Source organism: Amborella trichopoda, chromosome 9, assembly GCF_054954075.1.
Source record: "Amborella trichopoda isolate Santa Cruz 75 chromosome 9, AtrichopodaSantaCruz75HAP2 v2.0, whole genome shotgun sequence".
Lineage (NCBI taxonomy): Eukaryota > Viridiplantae > Streptophyta > Magnoliopsida > Amborellales > Amborellaceae > Amborella > Amborella trichopoda.
In genome coordinates this window covers 22,348,791-22,369,801 of record NC_142344.1, presented here as the reverse complement: position 1 = coordinate 22,369,801, position 21,011 = coordinate 22,348,791, and the positions used below count along the sequence as shown (strand labels likewise).

General features: G+C 38.9%; 2 protein-coding genes and 1 long non-coding RNA gene across 11 annotated transcripts in view; 1 reads left to right on the top strand and 2 right to left on the bottom strand.

Annotated features, from left to right (window-relative positions):
• LOC18436461 (MLO-like protein 4) overlaps positions 1-14,228 on the top strand; it is a 54,159-nt gene extending 39,931 nt beyond the window's left edge. For 3 of the 6 annotated variants that reach the window (XR_016040038.1, XM_020668559.2, XM_088845823.1), the window contains 2 exons: positions 12,817-12,912; positions 13,279-14,228. Coding sequence is in view for 4 of the 6 variants with exons in the window: in XM_020668559.2 (XP_020524218.1) it covers positions 12,817-12,912; positions 13,279-13,644 (462 nt within the window). In the remaining 2 variants the exon portion in view is untranslated. The remainder of the gene's footprint in view (positions 1-12,816; positions 12,913-13,278) is intronic. The other 3 variants (XR_016040037.1, XM_006846481.4, XM_088845824.1) reach the window with 1 other exon arrangement.
• LOC148780455 (uncharacterized) overlaps positions 1-15,486 on the bottom strand; it is a 52,092-nt gene extending 36,606 nt beyond the window's left edge. Inside the window, exon 1 of the long non-coding RNA XR_016040039.1 lies at positions 15,247-15,486. This is a non-coding gene — a long non-coding RNA (uncharacterized LOC148780455). The remainder of the gene's footprint in view (positions 1-15,246) is intronic.
• A 2,078-nt stretch (positions 15,487-17,564) lies between these two features.
• LOC18436460 (thiosulfate sulfurtransferase 18) lies at positions 17,565-19,685 on the bottom strand. Of its 4 annotated transcripts, none has more exons than XM_011625908.3 (6): positions 19,545-19,685; positions 19,308-19,385; positions 18,953-19,026; positions 18,792-18,862; positions 18,052-18,105; positions 17,565-17,959 (listed from the first exon to the last, which is right to left on the bottom strand). In XM_011625908.3, exons 1-6 carry the CDS (start codon positions 19,604-19,606, stop codon positions 17,867-17,869), a joined length of 432 nt encoding a protein of 143 aa, XP_011624210.1. In that variant the 5' UTR covers positions 19,607-19,685; the 3' UTR covers positions 17,565-17,866. The 4 variants fall into 4 exon arrangements, with proteins under 4 accessions (XP_011624210.1, XP_020524221.1, XP_011624209.1 ...); XM_020668562.2 differs by having other exon boundaries at positions 18,831-18,862; XM_011625907.3 differs by having other exon boundaries at positions 18,792-19,026.
• Between the last annotated feature and the right edge of the window lie 1,326 nt (positions 19,686-21,011).

Genomic DNA, 21,011 nt, shown 5'->3' with positions numbered 1-21,011 from the left:
GTCCGGGGTCATCTGGGCTTGAGAGGGGTTGCACAAATGGGCATGAGAGGGGTGTCTTGGGGTTCATATTGGCTTGAAAGGGGTGGCCCGGGTCCATATGAGATTGAGAGGGGGTGCTCCAGGGGTTTCATGAGGACTTGAAATGGGTACCCTTGGGGTTCATAATGACTTGAGAGGGGACAGCCTTGGATTCATATGGGCCTTGAGATGGGGTGCCCCGGGTCCCCATGAGCATGTGGCCTCAAGGAGGTTGCCTCGACGTTTATATGAACTTGAGAGGGTTGATCCTTGAGTTCATATGGGCTTGAGTGGGGGTGTCCCTAGGTTGAGAGGGGTGCCTTGCTATTCATAAAGACTTGAGAGGGTGCAACTTGGGATTCATATGGGCGTTGAGAAGAGGGAGCAGCCTGGGATTGATATGGGTGTTGAAAAGGGGGCAGCATGGGATTCATATGGGCGTTGAGAGGGGTGCCACAGGTCCACATGAGCTTGAGAGACGTGGCCTCGGTGTTCATACGAACTTGAGAGGCCTGGTGTTCATATGAACTTGAGAGAGGGTGACCCTAGAGTTCATATGGGCTTGAGAAGGGGTGGTAGTGGGGTTCATAAAAACTTGAGAGGGGTGCCCGAGGTCCATATAGGCTGGGTTCATAAGAACTTGTGAGGGGATGGTTGTTCATACGAACATGATAGGGGGTGGCCTTAGAGTTCATATGCGCTTGACAGAGGGTGGCCCTAGAGTTCATATGGGCTTGAGAGGGGGTGGCCCTGGCTTTCATAAGAACTTGGGAATGGGTGCTCAGATCCCTATGGGCTTGAGAGACCCCTGGTGTTCATAAGAACTTGGGAATGGGTGCCCAGGTCCCTATGGGCTTGAGAGGGGTGGCCTTGGGGTTCATATGAGCTTGAGAGAGGGTGGCCTCGGAGTTCATATGGGCTTGAGAGGTGGTGGCCCTGGGGTTCATAAGGGCTTGAGAGGGGGGGCCTTGGCTTTCATAAGAACTTGGGAATGGGTGCCCTAGGTCCATATGGGTTTGAGAGGGGATGGCATCGATGTTCATATGAACATGATTGGGGGTGGCCCTGGAGTTCATATGCGCTTGAGAGGGGGTCGCACTGGGGTTCATAAAAAGGTTCATAAGAACTTGAGAGGGGGTGGCCCTAGAGTTCATATGGGTTGAGAGGGGGTGGCCCTAGGGTTCATAAAAACTTGAGAGTGGGTGCCCGTCCATGAGGGCTTGAGAGGTTGGGGTTCGTAAGAACTTCAGAGGACGTACTCCAGGTCCTTATGGGCTTGAGAGGACGTGGCCCTGGGGTTCATAAGAACTTGAGAGGGGTGGCCCCAGAGTTCATATATGCTGAGCTTGAGAGGAAGTGGCCCTGGAGTTCATAAGAACTTGAGAGGAGTTGCCCTAGAGTTCATATGTGCTTGAGAGGGTGTGGTCGTTGTTCATAAAAACTTCAGAGGGGTGCTCTAGGTCATATGGGCTTGAGAAGGGGTGGCCCTGGAGTTCATAAGAACTTGAGAGGCAGTGCGCCGGTGCCCCAAGTCCATATGAGCTTGAGAGGGGGTGGTCCCAGGGTCCTTATGAACTTGAGAGGGATAATCTGGGGCCTCCTTCCCTACCTTTTTTTCTTTAATTGCACTGATCACATCCTTTCCTTTACTCATTGATCTTGTCAGGTGCCCATGACAAATTCGGGACCGTCTGAAGTCGTCCAAAAAATGTCTCTTGATAATCTTCCTAGGAAGTAGGAAGGCGGAGAACTGAAGAGTGGGTTGCTCAGAGCTAGCTTGTAGATGCCAGTTACCCTTAGCGTCTCTTAATGTAGGGGTAAATCTTAAATTGCTATTGAGCATCACTTTCGTGTCCCCTAAAGTCCGTTTTTGAAAATTTGACTAGACTGCTAAGGAAAAGGGATGTGAGACTACGAACATGCGGCCATCCATATTTCACTACCCATCAATCACATGTTGCTCTTGGGCAGGACCTTCCAACTTTAAGAAAATGTATGACTTGGAGTGACGAGGTTCACTTGTCCCTGGAAGGTCTTTGGATCTGCGCCAAACACCATTATTTAAAATGATGGTTCTCATGGACTGTCGATGTACTCTCACGGTTTGAGAGCAGACTAAGGTAAGTGGGCATCTCTACTAACTGCTTGTCAGTGCTCTATGTGGCTATATGACCGCTGCCTTAACGTCGTAAAGGCTTTCTTAAAGTCATGGTGTGCAGACACCAACACAACCCTTTTGGATGAGAGGGAGATCCCAGCATCAGTTTGCTCGATATGTATTTTATTAGTGGGCTATCATTACTTGGAGTTATTTATGATGAATTTGTACTTTCAAATGTATGAATTTTTGCTGGGGTCCCTTAATATCAACCCATTTTGTGTAGTATTTATAGTGAGCTTGGAGCCATTGCACGAGGTCCACACAATAAGGTGGAGGGCAGGAAGGGGGAGGCTGTTGTAAAAGCTGGTAATCTATGGTCGCCAAAAGTCATTCATCCTCTAATGATGATTCATGGACACCCTTTGTCCTTTTTGAATGGCCTCCAATATTTGTATATTAAGCTCTCGAGGGTCCAGATCCCCTCCGAAGAATTATCTCATCCAAGCAGTAATGACACCTTTTTAACATTAAGCTCCTCTACCCGCTGATTTTAAACCTCGAATAACTCCCTGAGGCCAGCTGGAGGGCCTATGCCATAATAAGGGATCCCACAAAAATACATTCATTTGAAGACACTAATTCATCATAAACAGCCCGAAGTAATGATAGCTCGTCAATAAAATATATGTCGAGCAAACTGATGCTGATCTTCCCCTCTTCCAAAAAGGCTGTGTTATTGGTGCTTGCACTCTATGACTCTAAGAAACCCTTTATGGTGTTAAGGTAGCAGTCATATAGCCACATGAGCACTGACAGGTAGCAAGTAGAGATGCCTACCCTTGTCTCCTCTCAAATCATGAGAGTACATCGACAGTCCATGAGAGCCATCATTTTAAATATTGGTGTTCTCCGCATACCAATGAACCTCTCAAGCCCATATGAACTTCAGGGCCACCCATCTCAAGTTCATATAAGCGCTGAGGCTGCCCCCTCTCAAGCTCATTTGGACCCGAGGTACCCCTCTCAAGTTCTTATGAACCCCAGAGCCACACCTCTCAAGCCCATATGAACTCAAGGGCCACCCCTCTCAAGTTTGTATAAGTGCTGAGGCCGCCCCTTTCAAGCTCAGGACCTGGGGCACCCCTCTCAAGGCCCATGTGAATCCCAGGCCGCCCCCTCTATGACCACGCCTCTCATGCCGTGATCTCCAGGGGCACCCCATCTCAAGTTCGTATGAACAACGAGGCCAAACCCTCTCAAGCTTAGGTGGACTCGGGGCACCCCATCTCATGGCCCATATGAATCCCAGGCTGCCCCCTCTCAAGTCCTTATGAACCCCAGGCAAGGCCCATATGAATCTCAGGCCGCCCCCCTCTCAATTCCTTATGAACCCCATGGGCATCCCCTTAATCCTAAATGGACCTGGGGCACTGGGGCACCCCTTTCAAGCCCATATGAATCCCTCTCAAGTCTTTATGAAACCCCAGGGGCACCCCCTCTCAAGCCCATATGGACCCATGGCGCCCTTTTCAAGCCCATATGAACCCCAGGACACCCCTCTCAAGCCCACAAAGACCCGGTGCACCCCCTCTCAAGCCCACAAAGACCCGGTGCACCCCCTCTCAAGCCCACAAAGACCCGGTGCACCCCCTATACAAAGTCCTTTTGAAGACCGCGTGAAAAAAGGCCCAACTCAGTGTCAGAAGCCCCGGGGTGGATCTACGATTGGGCAAGGTAGGCAAATCAAATAGATCTATAAACATATGAAAATCTTGAATGCCAACTTGGGTAAGGTAGAACTCACTGAGAATGTCTTCTCATTTCTCTTTCTAAAAACCCTCACCCATCGCACCCTATATCTCTCTCGCTAAAACACCCCACTCAACTCGCCATTGATCTCTCTCTTAAAACTCTCACCCCAAGCTCATCGTAGATCTATCTCTCTTAACCCTCACTTAACTCCATAGATCTCTCTCTAAAAACCCTCACTTAACTCACCTTTGATCTCACTCTCTAAAAACCCACATTCAACTCATCGTTGATCTCTCTTTCTCAAAACACTCCCCCAAACTCATTGTAAACCTCAAAAAAAAAAGCAAAAGAAAAACCTCTCACCATAGGCACTATGCACAATAAGCCCTCTAACTGTGGGCCTAAAATTTCGGCCTACCTCATCCGAGCTCTGGCGGTAGACATAGCTAGCACCAAATATTTTTAGTGCCTCAAAGTATTTAAGAAGCTCGGAAAGTTGTCTCAAGCATGATATAATTTGTTGGTGGGGGCATGAGTCTAAGTAAATTTTAGAGGCTCGAAAAAATAGTTTTGAACATGGAAAAAATTGTCGGTGGTAGCATGAGTCCAAAAACGTTTTTGGGGCTAAAAAAAAAAAACTAGTTTGAGCACGATAAATTTTGCAGGGGGCGGCATGGGTCCAAAAATTATCAAAGGCTTCAAAAAAATATTAAAAAACTTCGAATAATTATTCTGAGCAAGATAGAAATTTGCCGCTCACAGCACGAGTCCCACAAGAAAAAGAAAGAAAAACAAAGAAAGAAAGGACTCAGAATAAATATTTAAAAAGGTTGGGAAATTATGCGGTGGCTGAGAGCAAGTCACAGAGAGAACCAGTACACTTCGAAAAATTCTTGGCTGCTAAGAGCAAGTCATGAAGACACCTTTTTTAGCACAAAATTTCTGAGAGGTCCGGGAGCAAGTCACAGAGATACTCCGCATCAAAATTTCCTAACCAGGTTTGAGAGTAAGACACCCAGTTACCAGTCGTGAAGACACTCAGTGAGCCACAAAATTTCTCAAATGCTGGGAGCAAGTCACAAAGACACCCGAGTTAGTCACCAAGATACTTAGCATGGTCAAAATGTCGGTAATTGGGAGCAAGTCGTGAAGACACTCAGTGCGCAACAAAAAATTTCAGATGCTCGCGAGCAAGTCACAAAGACGCCTGGCATCAAAATTCCTCGACTATGTCCATGAGTAAGTCACCGAGACACTCTGCATGGTCGAAATGTTTGGTGACTTGGAGCAAGTCGTGAAGACACTCAGTGCTCAACAACAGCTTTCAGATGCTCAGGAGCTAGTCACAAAGGCACTCGGCATCAAAATTCCTCGATCGCGTCTAGGAGTGTGTCACCAATACATCCAACATAGTCAAAATTTCTGGTGACTGGGAGCAAGTCGTGAAGACATTCAGTGCGCAACAAAATTTCCCAAATGCCAGGGAGCAAGTCACAAAGACAATCGGCGTCAAAATTCCTCGACCGTGTCTAGGAGAGTGTCGTCAAGACACCCAACATGGTCAAAATTTCTGGTGTCTGGGAGCAAGTCGTGAAGACACCTAGTGCGCAACAAAATTTCTCAGATATCCAGGAGAAAGTCACAAAGACACTCGGCATCAAAATTCCTCGACCATGTTCAAGGGAGTGTCACCAAACACTCAACATGGTCAAATTTTCTGGCGACTGGGTGCATGTCATGAACACACTGCGCCACAAAATTTCTCAAATGCTCGGAAACAAGACATAAAAACAACTAGCATCAAAATTCCTGGACCATGTCCAGGAGTAAGTCACCAAGATACCCAACATGGTCAAAATGCCTGGTGACTAGGAGCAAGTCGTGAAGACATTGAATGTGCCACAAAATATCTTAGACGGTCGGGAGCAAATTATTAGACGCTCGACGTTTTCATTCTCGCTATTTCTTGTATCTGGTGGCTAGGAATAGGTTGTAAGACCCTCGGCTTACCATTTTCTTCCCATCTCTATCTTTTGTGTCTTTCAGCTGGGAACAAGTCATGAGACCCTCGGTCCACCTTTCTTTTTTCTTTCTTCTCTTCTCTTTTTTTTTTTTTTTTTTCTTCTTTTTACTAGTAGTCCAGGAGCAAGTCACTTAGACACCTGGACACTTGCAAATGTGAGCAGGAGGGAAAGCTCCAATGAACTACCTAACATGTTTAAAAGATTCAATTCTACTTCTGATAATATTATATTCCCGAAATTGATGCCGCATGTCCCCTCTCCGTGGTTGGGCCAATCGCACGACATGGGAAAATGGGAAAACATAGGTGGAAAACTAAAAATTGGTGGATGGAAAATAAAAGTATGGCTTAAAGGGGGTGGATTACTAAAAATAATTTCGAACTTGACTGAAAATTACCAAAAAGGACATCTAAACTTTGAAATTTTTCATGATCTTCCCTTGAGGAGACTTACTTCTTCATCCACCTCCAAACCCATCAAATCGGACCATTTTTCTGCCATTTCCACCCAAAATCCTTCCATAAAATTGTGAAGCAACCAACTACGATCAATTTGCAACAAAATTTGGCGAAAACTGTCATCGATTCGTCAAGTTTTGCTAATTTTGAGTTTTGTTTTTCTATTTCTGGTAAAAATTGCATACCCTTTTCTGTAGCTCCTCCTTGCACTCGAATTTAGGCGTGTTAAAATGAGAGAGAGTAGTCTTAGGTGGGCTGGCCATGTATGGCACTGAGTTAGTTCTAGTGAAAGGACTGAAAAGGACAAGGTGTAAGACTAAAAGGACATGGTTGAAAGAAGTCCAAAAAGATATGAGGACTTATGGCCTCACTAAGGATAGGGCCTTTAATAGAGCAAAATGGAGAACTAGGATTCATGCAGCCAATCCCAATTAATTGGGAAAAGGCTAAAATGATGATGCTGATCTTTGCGCTTGAATTCGGTCATTATTTGACGATCGATTAGTAGATTATTATAGAGAATGCTGAGACTGATGTTTGGTAAAAATTTCGGCTCAAGATGATGCCAGATTGGAGAGATATGACTCTTTATTTCTTTTTATTTTTGGAAACTGCATACTCATAAATTTAAACGTCTTCTCACTAGGATTTACCCCCTTAATTAGATTTTGATTATGTATTTCCAAATGTAGATGTATTTGTCTCTGAGTAAAAAAGCTTCATGCAAAATTTTGGCTCGATACGCCATACGGATTGTGAGATATTGCTCCAAGAGTGTCATGGGGACTGATACACATCACCTGTTGCAAACATCCAACATTTTTTGCTCGATTCGACCTTAATTCGAGTGGAGGAATCTATCGTTCCATATATGGATGAAAAGCTCATATTGCCAGGAACAACATACTAAAATTTGGGCTCCTTTGGCTGTAGGAATTGGGAGATATGGTCCCCCGACTATTTGCAAAAGCTTCCGTTGCTTGGACTTTTTTGCAAGACATTGTTGTTGGCTTCGAATCACATTCGGCCCATATAGATGTCCACCAACTCCGGACTCCCTGCCAAAATGGCAGGGAGCTTTATTTAATTATATAAAAGAGACCTTTCATCTATTTATTTATCATGATACTGATTTTTACCCATTGTAGCCACTTCCAGTGGTTCTTTGGGTATTTTGGTAGTCATCATGCTGGGAATTGTTTTGGCGAGACATTGCCTCTTCTTGAGCTTGGTGATATATATATATATATATATATATATATATATCTATATAGATATATATTATTTTTATTTTTTGTGGCAAAATACCTCCAAACATATAGATGCACATCCCCGAAGCTTAATTACATCTAATTTTACTTTCTTTGAATCCGACAATCCTTCCATTCAAAGAATCTTCATGCCTACTCCTTCCGGTTTGGACACTTGCATCACCATCAGACTCATGCCTTCACTGATGCCTTTGTATACTAACATGTTGACTTCCAATTCTGAGCTAAGTGAAGTCGTGTCCATCTCCGACTCAGGGTGCTTCCGAAACAAGCTCTCATGGATGGAATCTATAACCAGGGATCTTCTCATATTCAGCTGATTTCTATCTTGCAAAGTATATAGATCGATTCCGTTATAGAATGTGCAGAGTCTTCGCCAATCTATCGAGTTCACAACCTATATTTCTTCGACCACGACTCCTACTTCATGCAGCCATCACAATGGACCAAGCCCGACCAATCTTGGCTTTGATACCAAGTGGTGCAAAACCGGCACCAAAAAGTAAAGATTTGACGCCGATGGTGCAACAATGATCCAGCTTCCTTCATCTCGATCAAGGGAATGAAGAGGAAGAGAATTTCAGTTCTAACTCTTACCAGTCAAGGTACTCATAGTAGACAAGGATGGCCTTCCAACTATAGCTACCTGAGGTCCACAAGAATGGGAATTCTCTCGCAATCTCTCTCTACACCAAGGAGGAGGAAAAAGATTTCCATTATCAAGTTAGCAACAAAAGTAGCTAACTGTTACAACAATGTCCATACATATCTGGAACTAGAAAATGACCAAAACACCCCTAATAAAATGTGAAATTAACTAGATTACCCATGTGCCCTATTTCCCATACTTGCATGCAACTTCTTGCACCCAAGTTCCCATGCATGAAGCCAAAGTCCCATGTGTGAAGCCCAAGTTCCGATATATAGATATATATATATATGTGTGTGTGTGTGTGTGTGTGTGTGTGTTAGGCTACACCACTTGGTAGTGTATATCCTTAAAGTCCTCAACATTTTTGGACACTTAGATACCCTTATCCTATAGTGTAGTAACTTTTTGTCTAGGGGTATTTTAAGTAATTAATAAAAGATAAAGTAGAAACTTCTAATATAAACAAAAGCATTTATTAACAATAGTGAACAATGACATCATCAACATGGTGTGTGACATCACTTGCAAGATGCATTAATTGTTTTTGAACTACTAATAGAATGGCATTATTTTTTTATAAAAATATTTATTCTACCCTTCTAAATGATAAAAAATGCCCCTACTTGAAAATTTTTGTATTACGATTCAAGGGTTTTTAAGTATCCAAAAATGTTGAGGACTTTAAGGGTATACACCACCAAGTGGTGTAACTTAACAAAACCTAACATATATAAGAAAAAGCTTAAAAACACCTATAGGCAAAAATGAATAGTATTTGCCACCATCACAGACTTGCGATGTCTATGACGGTTTATTCAACGGAGGCGCAACCGACGGCGCATGGTCTGTGGCGATTTCTGTGGATTTTTCGATCGCCACAGACATAGCATGTCCGTAAAAAATCCTCACCGCCAGAAAAAAAATGGACGGCAATGGTACTATAGGCGAGATCACTGTAACATCTTGCCCATAGGCATTGTGTAGATGCTTCCATATATATATATATATATATATATATATATATATATATATATATATATATATATATATATATATATATATGGGAAGTGATGGCGTAGGCCCAATAGCCTACAGCTACATATGAGCCTGATGGCCCAGATTCAATCTGGGCCGATCTAATGATCACGATTGTATTTCGTCTTTGAATTTTAATGTTTTTTCTATAAATCCAAATCGGTTGATATTTTAGGTGCGGTTGATATTTTAGGCGTGTTTTTTAAAAATAAAAAAATCCAATAAAAATGTCAACAAATATTTGATGCAACATAAATAGACCAAATTACCCTCGAAACATTTCAGGGGTATTTTGGTTAATTTATATTTTATGAATTTTTTTTATTATATTTTTATTAGGTGCGCATTGTTGAGAAGAATACATGTCTAAATTTCAAACTATTTGGACTTGTATAAAAAAAAATTAAAATTCAAATACAAATTGAGGTTGTGACCATCAAATCGGCCCATATTCAATCTGGGTCTTTGGGCTCATATGAACACATATGCTGGTATGAGCTAGTCGGTTAATCTCAGCATTTTTTGTATATATAGATATAATGGATTCTGTTAGCCCACGGGCTGACGGCTACAGTGTCAACCAACGGCCCAGATTGAATATGGGACGATCTGACTGTCACAACCTTATTTCGTATTTAAATTTTCATTTTTTTTTAAAAATCCAAATCGCTTGGAATTTTAGGCGTATATTCTACTCATCAAGGCGCACCTAAAAAAATATATAAAAACATTTGCGCAATATAAATTGACCAAAATACCCTCGAAAATTTTTAAAGGTATTTTGGTCAATTTATATTGTGCGAATTGTTTTCTTATTTTTAATACATTATCCTATTTTTGAAGATTAAACGTTCAAAATTTCAAGTGATTTGGATTGGTAGAAAAAATTAAAATTCAAATACATAATGAAGTTGTGACCATTGGATCGGGCTAAGATTCAAAAGAAAAAATCCTTTCCCATATATATATATATATATATATATATATATATATATATATATTTATATATATCGTTTCAAAAATGAAAATAATATTTTGGACAAGTCCAGAATGAATGGATATGAATGATGATTCATAGAATTATCCATAGATACGACATGTTGTTGACTCTTTGTTGAACATTTCACCGTGGCTAGACAATAGATTTGTCATGAAGGTTCTGAATTTGACAAAGTAGTAAAAAGTTTAATCCCTTCAAGCATAAACATTGTAATAATGCAAGCACCAAACAACGTATGTTGATATCATTACCCCCATATATATATATATATATATATGGGAAAAGTTTATATAAGGTTGCAACCTTAAAATGTAGAATTACAGATACACCTAAAAAATCCATTGAAGAATGTTGTTTCAATGTTGAAAAACCCTCTAATTGATCATCTCAACATCGAGGTGTATGAATATGAAAAAAAAAAAAAGATTACGAGTCCCAAAAATAGAGCATCTTGCAACACATTATCTAGACCGTCCATTTTCAAGATTTTCATATGCTTATAGATCTATTCGATTTTCCATTTTGGAGGTGTGTCTTAATTGGATTATTTAAGGTTGCAACTTTATAAAAACCATACCCTATATATATATATATATATATATATATATATATATATATATATATATATAGGGAAAAGTTTATATAGAGTCGAGGCTCTAAACAATCAAATTTGAGCCTACCTCAATTACTAGAAGATGTTGTTTTTATACCCAAATATCCTCAAATTGATCATCTTGACATCAAGATGCATGGGCATGAGAAAAAAATGGATTTCAAGTTTGAGAAATAATGTATTTTGTAACGCATTTTTAGACCGTCAATTTTCAAGATTTTGAAGTTTTCATAGATATGTCGATCTACACTATTTTTGAAGCTTTAAATCTTATAAATAAAGATTAAAATATATTTTAAGGCTATCACAAAGATTTTCAGTATTGAAACTACATTTCTCGATACTATTTGAAAGTAGGCTCTAATTTGATTGTTTAGAGCCTAGGCGCTATACAAACCGCACCCATATATATATATATATATAAGGTCACGATTGTCCAGTAGTATTTCATTTTTTTTCTACAAATTGGAATGACTTGAAATTTGGAGGGTGTGTTCATAAAAAATAGGCGAATCTACGAAAATATCAAAAAAATATTTTACATGAAAAAAATTAACCAAAATACCCCCAAAATATTTAGGGGGTATTTTGATCAATTCTTTTACGAATTATTTTTTTGTATATTTTTATTAGGTGCGCCTCACTAAGATGTATACACGTTCCAAATTTCAGATCATTCTGATTTGTAGAAAGAAACTAAAAAATGAAACACTATCGAACAATCATGACCGTGCGATGAACTTTGGACGGTGATGAGGGTAGGGAAAATCATTGTTCATTTTCTCTTATAGACGTTGGGAAGACTTTTCCATATATATATGAAGATAGTACAAAACTCCTATAAGCGAAAATGAACAATGATTTCGCCTACCCTCTTCACCATCCAAAGTTCATCGCACAGTCACGATTGTCCGGTAATGTTTTATTTTTCATGTGTTTTCTACAAATCGGAATGATCTGGAATTTAGAGCATATGTTTAGCAAAAATAGGCGAATCTACGAAAAATATCAAAAAAATTATTTTACATGAAATAAATTGACCAAAATACCTCCGAAAAGTTTCAGGGGTATTTTGGTCAATTTTTTTTTCTCGAATTATTTTTTTTATATTTTTATTAGGTGCTTCTCACTAAGATGTACACACGCTTCAAATTTCAGATCATTTCGATTTGTAGAAAAAACAAATGAAATATGAAACACTACCGGACAATTGTGACCGTGTGATGATCTTTGGATGGTGATGAGGGTAGGCGAAATCACTATTCATTTCCACCTGTAGGCGTTGGGAAGACTTTTCCATATATATATATGGAAAAATTTATATAAAGCTGAGGCTCTAAACAATCAAGTTAGAGCCTACCTCAAAACACTCCACTAAAAGAGGTCGTTTGATGCCCAAATGTTCCCAAATTGATCATCTTGACATCAAGATGCATGGACATGAGAAAAAAATGGATTTCAAGTTTTGGAAATAGTACTTCTTGTAACATGTTTAGAATGTCAATTTTCAAGCTTTCAAAGATCTGCTCGATCTATACTATTTTTGAAGTTTTAAATTTTATAATTAAAAATAAAAATATATTTTATGGCTATCACAAAGATTTCCAATATTGAAACCACATTTCTCAACACTATTTGAAGGTGCATTTACTTTGATTGTTTGGAGCCTCGGCTCTAGATAAACTACACCCATATATATATATCACATTATTTTAGCATTAATAACACAAAAAATTATCTAAAATCAAATCTGGAGTTATATATTTGAGGTGTCGAAATCATTGAAATGTAGGAATATGTTCAGCTCTGAAAGATGAGCAAAACTAAGTGCTAGGGTGACACTGCTGAATTAAGTTCTCTTGGATGTTCTTCTCTTGCATTGATTTCATTAGGTAAGGTGGCTAGCTGTGGTTTCTGAAGAGAAAGGATGTGCTTTTTGGATTCTCTGGAGAGTTCTTTTTCATTCTCAAAACCTTCTGAATCTGCAGGTTTTTATCTAATTCTTGGTGGCATTTAGCATTTAGGTTGTAAATCAGGCTCTTGTGCACATGGTAGTCTACAAAACCAAAGGTTCCTTCAACCATATTCATTTGATCCCCAACCATATTCATTTAATACACATTTACGAATCCCATGAAGAAAGAGTCCACCCTTAACCCTCATAATCATCAACTAATGACATTAAGAAATTAAGGGTCAATTAGAGACCCTTTTGTCAGTAGAAAAACGGAGATCATCTATTGAGCAGTTTGTAGAGCACTACCCATATCAGAACATTGTGGCCATTTGCAAAAAAATACACAACTAATTTTGAGCGTCTCCTTTGCACTGAGGTATTTGTTTTTGTGCCTCAGATGGGGTCTCGGTTCAAGAAGGCATTGATCGCAGAGGACGTTAGAGAATCACTTCACGGTTGGTGTAAGAGAGTTAAGGAAAGGTCGAAACATGGCTCTTTGCATGCCAACCTTAGAAGTGCAACATCAACAACATCTCTGGATTCAATGGCAGATGGGGAAGATGGGATCGACCCGATTTCGTTGGATGAGAATTTAAGCATGCGAGTACAATATGCCTCCATGAGAGAGGATGGTATTTTCAATCACCATCCAGGTGATACATTGTCTCAATCTTCAGTTTTTTCTGAGCCTCATCTTTATGACAGTTATGGAGAGGAGGAAGGAGATGAGTTACATATTCTCCGAACAATAGGACATGTTTAGAAGACAATTTTTATCTGCATACTGAAAACCACTGTGATTACTACATTCCGGGAATTACGTATCAATATGCTACGTTCTGATTTGCGCCGATCTCAAAGAGAGATCAACCGCTTAGCGAGAATTTAGAGGGGGGTGTCTACACAATAGAAGTAAAAAGTGAGAGAAGGATGGCGGGAAAGCCTTGTTTGGACACAAGGATGAAATACATAAAAGTTCAACTAACTCTAACAACAAAAATGGGACTCGAGAGAGGCTTCATCTTCCATTATTGAGCTAGTTGTCTTGATGTTGGTTCTTGTTTGGATCTCCAATCTTGGATAACCAAAACAAAGATGAACCCAATTTTCTGTAAATTTATGGAGATGGTGCTGAATCTCCCATATGGGTTTTGATACATTATCATGTTGCTTACAGTACATTGTGCTGTTTTGGTTGGTCTGGACATGGACAATTTCCTCCAATTTTTGAAACTGTGGCACTCTTGGATGTTCAGCATATATATATATATATATATGCATGTCTTTTTATGCTTTTGGCCATAGATATTTTTCAGTTTTCTTGAAATTAAGAAAGAAATTCAAGCAGTTAATTTGTTACTGATTCCTTCTTGAACCCATCCAAAACCCAAGTATGGAAGAGTAATTTGTATTAGCAACACTGTGGCTCGGAAACTTAGTTTGTGCTGTTACCCATGCATTTCAAATTGGGTGCCCTCTTCTCTCTTTGATTCTTTAAAATGAATGAACAGCTGAGGATAAATAAATAAATAACTGAACCTCTCAATACATGTTGGAAGGGTTAAAAAAGAGTATTGATACCATATTAAACTTTTTGACACATGATTTGGCAATAAATACCATGCAGAAGTGAAAAAAGTTCAAATTGAAGCGGCAGATTGATGATTGCTGATAAAATTTTCGCATGGCACAAAACTTACTTTAAACCTGAAGTAAAACCAGATGAACATGAAAAAAAAATTTCCAGAGATGGCAGAGCTTAGGTATACCAAACAAAGCTCCTAAAAGTTACAGAAGTACCAACATCATTTAAGCATCCAGCAAATGAAATAGGAGCAATGTTACATGGACGGCGACGTAGGTGTAGTATGTTGGCTTATGGCTAGACACATTTGTGTCATTGCTTCTTTTGAATAATGTTTTCTCTAAAATATAATATAGTTCCTCATTTGATGTTGCCTAACAAGTGGTGAGAGTAGTGCTTAAACTTTGGGGTCGAGTCCATGATGGTCAAGACTCGAGGACTCCTAAGTGACTCATTTAATTTTTCAAAGTGTCACCATATGTCAAAATATGAACACATGCACTATATGTCGAAATGTGCACATGCTATCAAATGGTGCAAGCCAAAAGCTATGTGACTTGATAACAGTACATAGGAAACGCCTAATAGGAGACGCCCATACTACAGATTTTAAAGATACTATTCTAAAAGAATTCCTTTTATACAATAAGAGATCTTCAATTTATTATATAACGTATTTGTGCGACTATGGTTAGCAAATCGGGAAATACCAATATGAATCATAGGCAAAACATCAGGTAAAAAATTAAGCCTTGGAGCGTTTAGCAAATCGGGAAATACCAATATGAATCCGAGGCAAAACATCAGGTAAAAAATTAAGCCTTGGAGCGTTTGGATCTGCGGCCTATGCATCACAACGCCCGCTCCTTGGGGGCTGCTACCATTGACTTGCTCATCGCTTGCTCTATTGTACACAAAAGGAACTCGCTGGTACCACTTGCTTTGCTCGTTGTTACGTGGAGCAGACTGAACCTCGGAGCTCTTTCCGCTGAGCATTTCGTCCTCTTTACTCCACCACAGTCAGCACCTCCTAAATAAGCAATTTCTTCATTGTTGGGAGAATAGTTCTCATAGTAGGACAACCGTCTCTAATCCAACATGTGGAGGTTTCACTATATATATTTAATCTAGGCTGATCTGAGGCCACAAGCTAATTTTATTTTTTGTTTTGCTTATTTTACAAATTCAATTCACATTAAATTGGGGCATACATTCATTTTTACAAGGCACACTCATTAAAAATAACAATAGCCAAAAAAAAATTTGGCATAAATACTAGTGAAATATTCAAGAATGTTTCGGTTAATTTATTTTATTTGAAATATTTTTCTTATTTTTATTGAGTAGGCATATAAAGATGTATGGACACCCCAATTTTCTCGTAGAAACCTTAAAAAAAATAAAAAATAAAAAACAAAATAGAATTATAGCTCTCGAATAGTCCCAATTTCAATTTAAATCATTTTGAAAACCCTTGAAGCATCAGGTTGCATGGATTCCATGCCCTCCAAGAGATAAGTAGTACACCTGTAGATTATCCTTTTGGCTATGATGACCTAGTCTTTAGCGGTTTAATGCTTTGCTTTAGTCACTTATGCGAATTTGCTTTTCATAAAGGACTTGGTTTCTATGCGGTCAAGCCTGCATATGTAGAAATGCAGTCCTCTTAATAAATCTATTTTTGAGATGGATTTTAAGGTTAAAATTGTAAGGACATGTAATCCCTAACATGGAGATCATGAATATGAAAAAATAAATAAATTTTAAAAACTAGAAATAATAATTCTAGTAAGAAAACATTTGGACCGTTAGTTTCCATTGTTTTTAGATGGAACAGCTACTTGCATCCATCTTTAAGATGGATGCTTTACACTTTCTTGACTGCATATGTAGAAATGCGGTCCAGCCTACATGAAACAATTTTCCTTTCAGAAATAAGGGCATGAAAAATGCGTGACCCATAGAAAGCCGAAAAGAATTTACGAGGCCTAATTTGATGCAATGCAATCTTTGTTTTCATTTTTAAAATTTTCTTGCCTCATTCTTCGAAGGACATGGTTTCTATGAGTCCCTGGACACATATGTAGAAAGGAGTTCCCTCTTAAAAATTCATTTTTGAGATAGATTTTAGTCCTAATTTTTAAGGGATATATAATCTCGAAGATAGAGATCATAAATATGTAAAACAAAACAAATTTTTAAATTGAAAATGATAATTTTATGAAAAAAAAAGTATACACCATTGGTTTTAACTTTTTTTTGGAGGGACCACACATTAGCATACATCTTTAAGATGGATGTTTTATCCCTCGGTGGAGGTAAATGTAAAAATAAGTTCCCCAACACATCAAACACTTTTCCTTTTTCAAAACATTTTCTCATCCGAATAATGGGGCCAAGAGAACAAAGCATGTATCTCCTTTTAGTTATAGAAAAAGTTTATATATGGATGCAACCTTATAATGTAGAACTGCGAATGCACATCAAAAATCCATCGGAAAAGGTAGTTTTAGTGTTGAAAAACTATCATCTACGCCGTCCATTTTCAAGATTTCCATATGTTTATGGATCTATTTGATTTTAACCATTTTTGAAATGTACAATTTTATAAATAGATGAAAAATAGATTTTGAGTTAATCCTAACAACATTTTACATCAAAAGTATTAACCAAGTATAAACCATGATAGAATTTGAAAGTGCACCTTACCTCTACTCCTACGGATGCATCCATATGCCAACTGCACCCTTTAGTTATTTGTGTGGAGCGCTGAATCACCTAAACTCAAATTGTGCATGACATGTGATCCAACCTACTCTTCCAACCAACCATTCCTTTCTTTTGTGGAACATCCAAACATGAACTACAAGAGGAATAAGAAGCACCTTATCGGAATGAGCCCTCATGCCCACTACAAAGTAATTGTCGGAAATGACAAGGACTTTCATAATTCATCTCAACTGTCCATTCAGCATAGCCAAATCATTCCGGCTGTCCAATAACAATTTTTGTGGCCCATGATTAATGTGTGGCCTACACCCAAGGCACTAACATATATTATTTTTATTATATTCTTTTTTTTTTAGGTAAATCAATGGTGATTGGAGCCCCTTACGCGTTTTTCATTAATAAGAAAAGAAATTACATATCAAAGTCGTTATTCAGCCCTCGAGTAAATAATCTAGAGGTCGAACATTGTAGCCTCTGATAGTGTGACCACATTTTTGGCTAACCAATCTGCCACCATGTTGCGTTCAAGAAAAATATGCGAAATCGGAGCATAAGTAAAAAGTCTAAAAGAGTATTTCTATTGTAATCTTATACTAGAGAAGTTGCAATTTGCATGATATGCATTTGATCTTCTACTTCTCTATCTTTAGATTCCAAATCCCATATGTGGTTAGAGTTCGGAGTGGAATTTGTTTTTCACTTGAAAACCATTCTCCACCCAAGCCAGGTAACCCCCACCCATATTCCTCACATGCTTAAACCCCTGAAATTTAACAAATTGCAAGTAAATTAGTTATTAATGGACTTAGTGTCATCAGCATTAGTGTTAAATCTCCTTTTTGTGATTATGCTTACAGCATTTATGAGATCCTCTGAAGCGCTAAGCGATCTGACTCCACTTCGGCATCCCTTCACCAAATAAGGCACAAATGGTAGTTCCAGTCACTAAAATTGGGATTATAACAACATATTGCTTAAGAATATGTTTGACAAAATAGAATTTTGAAGATTCAAGACTTTGGAAATCTGAATAATGGCAGTGCTAGCATTCCATAATTGTCATTTGGGTGTGGTGTGTATAAGTGTGAACCTTAAACAATCACAGTAAGGCACACCTCTAAATCTTCCTAAAAGACACACTTTCCATGTCAAAAACTCTTAAGATGAACTAAAAATCTATTTTTTGCATCTAATTATAAAATATAAAGCTCCAAACATGATGTAGATCAAGTAGATCTATAAACACTTCAAAATTTAAAAAATGGACCATCTAGAGATGTGTTATAAAATGTACTATTTTTAAGACTTGAAATCCTTTTTTTCATATCCATATATCTCTAGGTCCAGATGATTAATTGTAGGGTACTTTGATGTCAAAACAACCTTTTCAATTGGATTTTTGAGATGTGCATTAGTCCTACAATATAAGGTTGCTACCTTGTATAACTTTTTCCTCATTTCTAGTATATTTTAGTCGGTCATGCAGTTAGATATAGAAGAAAATGATCAAAAATCAAGAGAAATACATGTTTTTGTTTTTTTTTTGGTGGGGGGGGGGGGGGGGGGGGGGGAAGAGAGAGATTAATGGTACTAACCACAATTATGTCATCATCCTTGCAGCATAGTGCTTTTACCTGTTCCACAAACTGCTTATTCTTCTCTCTCCCTGAGCAAACACCCCCATTAGTTTTGGAAATCAAGATGCAAGAGACATGTTTTCCTCTTACTAATTGTTTTGGTTGGCTTGTGTGTGCACCTTGTAGGGAATTGAATAAGTAAGGAACATTCAAAGAGTTCTCCAAATGTCCTTCACTAAACTCTTCCTTTGTCCTGCAAATTTACATAAAAACAGAGAAACTGTAAAAAACCACAAAAATAAAAGCCGAAGAAAATTTTCCAAAATAAGTAAGAAGACTCAAACTTCATATTATGCCAAACAAAAGAGTGAAAACCAGCACAGTGGAACACATGATTGAAGACAGAACAAGAAATAAAGTCCTCGGCAATCGGTTTCCGATCGACACGAAGAATACCACAAATAAAAGGTGAATCACATCAAGAGTTTGTCAAGAGAAACAGGGAAGTTTTAGAGAGGGAGACAGAGAGCGTACCTGACATCCAAGTAACGCCAGCCGGAGGCAAGGAGATTCTTTGCACGGTGTACATCCACAGTCACGACAGGTTCGGAACTGCAGGGATTAACACAAAAAGAAAATAGGAAAATGAAAAAGAAGATGATGATGCCTACCAGGTTTCTTATCCTCATATTCAAGCAAAACTCACTTGTAATATATTTACTGAGATGAAACAGAAACCAATAGCTAGAAGAAGAGGAAGAGGAGATATACTATGGTGGCTCTTCTGTGGTAAGTGGTGTTAAATAAGGGGTGATTGAAATTGAGGGCTCCATTCCACTCTTTGAATTGAATCCCTGTTCTATTTCCTTGGCCTCCCCCTGTTTTCTCAGAGACTCTGTAAAAATGGTGGGCAGACTCTGTGCCCTGCCCTCCTGTTGTTGAATAAATAAGGAAAACTATTAGGCCACTGAATAGAAATCGAGAAATAAATTACTTCATTTTTTTAGAGAGAGGTACCAAATATTACTTAAATTAAAATAAAGGGCAAGAACGGACGGGACGTGCCTCCGGTTTTCAGCTCGTTTCAACGTAACTGACGTGGGACCCCACGATTTTATGTACAGTTTGTTTCGTGTGTCCCATGCTTGACTTTAGTGACAAAAGGTTTTCGAATAGGATCAGGCGATTAGCAAAACCAACAACGACTACAATGTCGGCTGGAGATAGATAACAAATGGCTCCTTGTCTCAAGCGGGAATACGACTCGGGCTCGGGCTCGGGCTCGGGCTCCGGCTCGGGCTCGGGCTCGGGCTCGGGCTCGGGCTCCTGCTCGGGCTTGGGCTTCATCGGCATGTCACATTAGTAATACTACATCTCAAGTTCGATTCCTACCCCAAAATAAGGGTATTCTCTTGTGGGTCCCAATGTTATCAAATTTGCTGTACTGAAGTCGAAGTCTTTAGATTTTCAGCCTAAACCGAAGCGAAGCAAAGCTCAGGTGCACCAGATTTGACTTGCTTCGGCCCGCTTCGGTCTGATTCAGCCTCTTCAGCCAAAGTTTCGACCCTCTACGGCTTAAGCACATAATTATCTTTTTTAAATGCAACTATGTGCTTCGGTCTAATTCAGAATCTTCGGCCAAAGCTTTGACCAAGGCACAAAATCATCTTTTTTTAGTATTTTTTATTTATTTTTTAATTTTATTATTATTATATATAAATATATACTTTATTTATATTACATTTTGCAAAAAAATTCCGAAGTCTTCTTTTGAATCACCAAACCAAAAAAAAGGGCTACGAAGCGAATTTTACAACTGTGGGTCCAACTCTCTCTCTTCATCCTTTTAGGGATACGATGGATGGATGGGCATGAAGAGAACTTGGCACATCACCTGGATCAAGGTTCTATTTGGTGGGTGCGGTTCTGTCTTTTTATTTTTTTTTGGGTAATTCAGTTGGGAAGATAGACCTCTATCCGTTTTTTAAATATATTAGTAGCTAAATTTTTTAATGTGTTAGTGGGGTAGTGTTAGTAGTTGGAATGAAAATCACAATGTGGTGACTAAGTGTGGAGATGCTACCATCCGATCTCAACCCCTTTCTTATGCCGCCAATGATTATGCTAATCCCCATTGCTATTGACTAAGTGTGTCACTCTCTCTTTCACCATCCAACTCGACAATGACGATGCTAATCCCCAGTTTTGATCCTTGTCACTCTCAATCACAACTGAGAT